Source organism: Tasmannia lanceolata, unplaced genomic scaffold (genome assembly GCF_043159265.1).
Source record: "Tasmannia lanceolata isolate RefF3 unplaced genomic scaffold, GAP_Taslan_0.1 ptg000018l, whole genome shotgun sequence".
NCBI lineage: Eukaryota > Viridiplantae > Streptophyta > Magnoliopsida > Canellales > Winteraceae > Tasmannia > Tasmannia lanceolata.
In genome coordinates, this window is record NW_027518695.1 from 694,349 (window position 1) to 700,507 (window position 6,159).

General features: G+C 40.9%; 1 protein-coding gene across 1 annotated transcript; it reads right to left on the reverse strand.

Moving 5' to 3' along the window:
- Window positions 1–1,671: 1,671 nt before the first annotated feature.
- On the reverse strand, window positions 1,672–3,900 carry LOC143851146 (fructose-bisphosphate aldolase 5, cytosolic). The gene is made up of 4 exons (XM_077360482.1): window positions 3,746–3,900; window positions 2,975–3,438; window positions 2,275–2,493; window positions 1,672–2,176 (listed from the first exon to the last, which is right to left on the reverse strand). Exons 1-4 carry the CDS (start codon window positions 3,771–3,773, stop codon window positions 1,814–1,816), a joined length of 1,074 nt encoding a protein of 357 aa, XP_077216597.1. The 5' UTR covers window positions 3,774–3,900; the 3' UTR covers window positions 1,672–1,813.
- Between the last annotated feature and the right edge of the window lie 2,259 nt (window positions 3,901–6,159).

Here is a 6,159-nt window from a genome sequence, read left to right on the forward strand (position 1 = left end):
ACAATAATGAAATCTCCACAGGAGAGTTAGGATCATCTATAGGCCGGCCCAGTTTAGATTGCAGGAATTTCTTGGAAGGTACCTGCAAAACTTGGAGTGCCTAGATCAGTGGATGGATGTACATAAAGGAAGGAGTTTGGGTATGATAATCCAAAGGATACACTAGCTAATGTTCTCTCATGACGGTATGGTCTCGTGATCCTTTGTAGCTTTTCAGCACACGGTCACTCTTCTTGATTTTCTAGGATATACACTCTCATATAGTGGTTGTAGCTCTTTTCTAACAACTCCCTCGAGAGACTTTTCCATCCCCAGCATGGCCTATCATTTAGGTTAATTCACAATCAGTTCGAGGGTCGGATTACCGCCTGAGGAAGACTTTTCATCTCCAAACATATAGAGAGACTTCTCATTCCTACAATGGCCTCATCACCACCAATTGCACACACCCTCCTAAGAAACTACCCTCTCACTAGGTAGGATATTGTCAACCACCTAATGAGCCCCCCACACCGAATTGACTCACCTAATGATGTGGCAGGTTCATCTTCTCCTAATATCCTCAATGCATATGCCATGAGATTGATAAGCGCACCCAGTTGGAAATTAGTTTTCAATAAAACATAATAAAAATAATATAATATATAAATCAATACATGTGCGTGTGCAACACATGTCTGGGGATTATCATGTGATGATCGTCACCATCACAAATCTCTTATTGAGGGCTGACAGCCACACGATACAACATTTTATTTGGTGAGACCTTCAATTAATAATACTATTTCTCTAAGTAAGGTATAACCGTGGAAGTGAAATTTTTTCTTAGGAAAGAAATTTGTACGAGAAATATTTTTTCCACAATGCCTATCTATGTCGGGGGGCTTAAGTTTTGAAGGGTTTAGATTGCATTCCAACTTTTGAATGGTTTAGATCTTGTTATGTGATTTTTCCATTGGCCGGTATGACCAATAAATCATAGATATATTGGGTAATATCACTGAATTGGGCGCAAGTTTTGGCATGCATCAGCCTATCAACTTTTTGGCTGATTTGGATTTCTATTACTTGCCTATGCATGAGAATGAGACACTGATTGAGACATAATTGGCCTGTATAAAAACTAGAGATTGTTTCACCTGGGTCCCGAAATCAGCTACCCTTTTACTTTTTTGTTTCTACGAATGGTTAATATTTTTAGTAAGATTAATCTCATCCGTTCACAGAAAAGTGAAAGGCTGATTTGATTTTGGGTTCCACTTAATGGTGACAAACCACATGAAAAGCATGATCCCCTATCGTCCTTTATTTTAAGCTCTTTTGTTGGGTCTTCCTTTTAACAATGTTTTGAAATTTTGAATTTTGACTTAGAATATTGAAAACTCTAGTTTTTGCTCTCATTAAATTTTAAAAAAAAATTAGAAGGATTTAAGATTCTTTACTAGGATTTCCTTATAATAAGTATAAGAAAATGTCACACGCAATATTATTCATGTAAAAATGCATGCTTTTGTAACTATAATTAAAAAATATAAGATATTTAATAGCCACAAAAAATTTAGGGCGGTGATAAATCCACCCCTCTGTAGGATAAATTCAATCCGGCTGATTTTATCGATGGCCTATAAATGATGACCAAAGGCAAATTGAACAGATAATTAAGGCAATGGCGAGCTGTGTCATGTGCAAGGCGAGCAAGATCGAGGCCACTTGTAATATAAACCATGACCTGACCAATCAATACAGCGGAAAAAGAGTTGGAAGAAAGAAAAGAAAGCCCGCAAGACAGACACATTTTGGCTTGTAATCTTTGTCAGTACTTGTACCCCTTCACATACAAACTCTCCGAAGCCAATCCCCCGGAAATCCCACCGGAATACTTTCCGAGTGTTGCCTCCGAGTTGGCTTTGCACCTTGCAAGGAAACCCTTCTGAGCAGTGCCAATGTTCTCCTTCTTCCCAGCCCACAGCTTGAGAGTGCTCTGCTGAAGAGCACGCCCAAATGAGAAGGACAATGTCCATGGCTTCAACACCTCCAACTTATTCATTGCATTGAGATTCAACGTCGCCTCCTCCTCGCTCTGCCCGCCGGAGAGAAACACGATTCCGGGCACCGCCGGTGGGACTGTCCGACGCAATGCCGTCACCGTGTATTCCGCTATCACCTCAGGTGTTACCTGTGAAATACAGCAATGTAAATCAAAAACACGAAAACTCTAATACCAAATTAAGATTGAGAATTGGATTAGATTACAAAGGCCAAAACCCACGTCACCTTTGGGCTGTCTGAACCAGGTGTGACCATGTTGGGCTTAAGGAGCGTCCCCTCAAGAAGAACATGTTGATCATTCAGTGCTTTGTACACTGCAGCCAGTACAGTTTCAGTAACAGCAGCACATTTCTTTATGTCATGATTCCCGTCGGTCAATACCTCCGGCTCGACAATCGGTACGAGCCCATTCTCCTGACAAATTATCGCGTAGCGGGCAAGACCCTGTTGTTGAAGTATAAATGATTAAATAACACCAATTCTAACAGCTTAAGCTTTTAGAGTAATTGGTTGTTTAACATGCTATCACACCTATTGGCTCAGGTCATGAGTTCAAAAGCCAACAACTCCTGCATATTAAAAATCCGCATGTATGGCCAGCCCAAAAGAGTGGGCCACATGTGTCACGTGTGCCCAGGCAACCCAAAAAAGAGGGATCACGCGTGAGGGGTTGTTAATGAATAAATGATTAAATGAGAAATTATATGATGAAGGTCGTACAAACACGTACTTATCATCCCATCCTTGGTATTTGATCCAACATTAGCTCACTTTTTGAGAAGCTGCTGTTGGATCAAATATCAAGGGCATGGTACTTCCATCGTGGCACCTCTACGTGTTTGTATGCCCTTTCATTATATAATTTTTCTAGTTAAATAACACCAATTCTAACAGCTTAAGTTTTTGGAGTAATTAGTAGTTTAACCTGTGCATTTTGCTGGATTGACAACTCTGATGGCTCTGTGGTTCCAATCTTAAGAACGGCACGCCATTTGGCAAAGCGGGCACCAGCCTTGTAGTATTGTTGGCAGCGGGCGCCAAGGGAATCCAAGCCTTGGGTCGTCGTCTCTCCATTTGTTCCGGCGAGGTCGACTGTACCCTTGTCGACCTTGATGCCGGGGATGACTCCATTTTCTTGGAGAACCTCAACAAAAGGTTTTCCGTCGGAGGTTTTCTGGTAGAGGGTTTCTTCGAAGAGTATGACGCCGGAGAGGTAGGGTAGGGCATTGGGGGCGGTAAAGAGGAGCTCGCGGAGGGCCTGGCGGTTGGATTCAATGTTCTCCACGTTGATGCTGGCGAGGCGCTTGCCGATAGTGCCCGTGCTCTCATCGGCGGCCAGAATTCCCTTGCCGGGAGTTGCTATGTACTTGGCATTCTTGATCAACTCATCTGTAATAATAAAAGATGAAGGTGAGGGAGGGTATTCTAATCGTCTTATAATTGGAGGATAAGGGAATCTTGGTCCACAAAATGGTACTGTGGGCTTTCATGCTACAGCATAGTGGATCCCACCTTTGATTGCACATTATATCTGCACGATATTATGATAATGACACTACTCACTTTGCTTTACAACTTTTTAACTGTCACGACACTCAAAGTGCCATTACAAGTAGAGTCTGTGTAAGTCGTGCTATTATCAGTATATTCTGTGAAAGGGAGAAGAAAGATAGATGTAGAGGAGAAGTAAGTATACCTGCATGTTTTCCCACAAAGGCGGACATCTTTTCAGTTTAGAATATGGAAGGATGGAGAAGCAACAATAGTATGAGAATCCTTTTTATCCACCCTGATCCATGGAATATTCTGGAAGGATGTAATGCATATGAGGTTGACACGTGTTTGAATGTAGGGTTATCATCGTTAGTTAGAGAAATGAGTGATCCATCTCAGAGCTGACGTGGACTTATCCTTTTAGAGGAGAAACGAGTGATGCCTCTCACCGCTCTGTCCATTCCAGAATTGAAAGAGGTTTGGGGGGACGTTCTAACTTCTAAGAGATTGAGACCTCGCATTTTATTTTCCAGTTTTTTTCATTTAATTTAAATTGGGTTTTTTTTTTTTTAATGTTGAATCCATATCCTCAATGAGGAATAAACTTATGGGATTTGCTAGGGGTACATCGCAGAAGGCATTCCGCGGATGGTTTGTTGCATCTGACAGCACACACACCGGCTCACTTTTCAGTATGTTTTGTCTTCATTCACAAGGTGGCTGCTGTAAGATGCAACAGACCATCTGCGAAATGCCTTATGCGATGGACGCTAGCAATATAGGCGACCGTGCATGTAATTTTCATAAGAAAATGCTAAGAAGCTTCGTACCCCTATTGGAAGCCTCAGTCGCACCATATGGCTCTATGGTTAATTATTTGCGATCATTGATCTAGTGGTCCATTTTTGTGGGACTCATGGCCCCACAACGGATGATCCCAAACCTGAAATCGGCAATAAAGGATGAGAATATGATAGTATGATACTAACAAAAACATATGAGTGCACCTCAGATACTACCCTACCGGAAAATCACTGATTAGATGATGTAACTCGTCTGATCAGTGACACAGTTAGAAAAACAAAACACATGTGGAATGATTCAAATCATCTAATTAGATTGGTTAGAAACGTCCACTGAGTGCTGGCATCTTCATAGTGGGCCCCACAAGATATCTGGTCCTAATTGTCAGAGGGGATTCAATCGCAGGGTGTCTAATTAGTCCAAGTGGACCTTATAATATCATTCACCCTCCAACCCATATGCTCTGTTTGGTTCTCTAATTTTGAGAAAAATAGCAGGGAATGTAATTCTACTAATTCGTCGAAGGGTGTTTGATAGGGAATGTAAAGAAATTAGGGAGTTTGACCGCCGGGGATGTCGGGCACTTATCGGTGACGTGGAACCCTCAAAATTCGCGGGATGAATTTCTCAGTAATTTTTTTGGTAATTGTCATATGTTATTACCACATATTCGTATTTTTTTTGGTAATTTTCCACTTCTATCACAAATCTAATAAATAGTAATGATTACTTATTTTTTCCATTTTATGCTTTTGCTAGCCACCTTTGCACTCATGTCTTCTTCCATCAATGGATGGGCCACAAGCCGAGCAAGTGGCCTCCGCGAAGGTGGCTAGCAAATTCCTGTAAAAAGGAAAAAGTTATCAGCAATGCTGTATTTTGATCATGGCACTCTACTTTATTAAAAGTACGGTATGGACTGCTCCATAGGATGATCCAAACCGTCCATTAGATGGGCCACAACCCATGTAGGTTGTGCCCCAAAAATCATTTCCGTAAGTTGATCCTAACCCTCCGATCTGAATGTTAGAGGGTTGATCCTAACCCTCTATAGATTGGACGGTTAGGATCAACCTATGGAAATTATTTTTGGGGCACAACCTATTTAGGCTATGGCCCATCTAATGGACAGTTTGGATCATCCAATGGTGTGGGCCATATTGTACTTTTAATAAAGTGAGAGTGCCCTTATCAAAATACAGTAGTGCTGATAACATTTCCCAAAAAAAATTTCCTAACCCAACCAAACAACGTCTGGGAGATTTGCTCTCAATCTCTCCGTTGACTGATTCCCTTTTGATTTGCTTTTAAATTCCCTTTGACTTCTTCTTCTCCAAATCCTCCCAACATCTACCGGCATCCAAACAGAGCAATAAGGATGTTTTCTCCAATGATAAGGAACTGTAAAGGAAAAAAACTTATTGGGGGTATTTGGATCAAGGGAAAAGAAAATTATGAAAAATAAAACCCTAGTGCCTAGTTGGTTTACAGTTTTATTTGAAAATTAAGGAAAACTTTTATTTGGAAAAAATTTCCATGAAAAATGAGTTACCAAACACTGAAATTTCATTTTTCCACAGAAAAAGACTCCAAAAATAATTTCCCCTGCATCGAAACAGCCCCATATGGAATTTCATGGGCACTGTTAACCCATATGGGAATTTTAAAAATCATGAGTTAACAGTTAACAAGGGCAGCGCAGATCAGAAACCATCTATCATTCATGGAGCACATTGTTAGGTTCCTAACCAATATTACACCCCTAATTGTATGTGTAAGACTAGGCCTTTTAAACATGTCGCATACCAGACC

Bases quoted from the DNA above. Each gene is read 5' to 3' on its own strand.
- LOC143851146 (XM_077360482.1), bottom strand. From the start codon at position 3,773: ATGTCCGCCTTTGTGGGAAAACATGCAG. The intron at 3,439-3,745 runs GTATACTTACTT...TTATTATTACAG, and splicing joins CTTTGTGGGAAAACATGCAG to ATGAGTTGATCAAGAATGCC. The intron at 2,177-2,274 runs GTGACGTGGGTT...TGTATTTCACAG, and splicing joins CTGGTTCAGACAGCCCAAAG to GTAACACCTGAGGTGATAGC.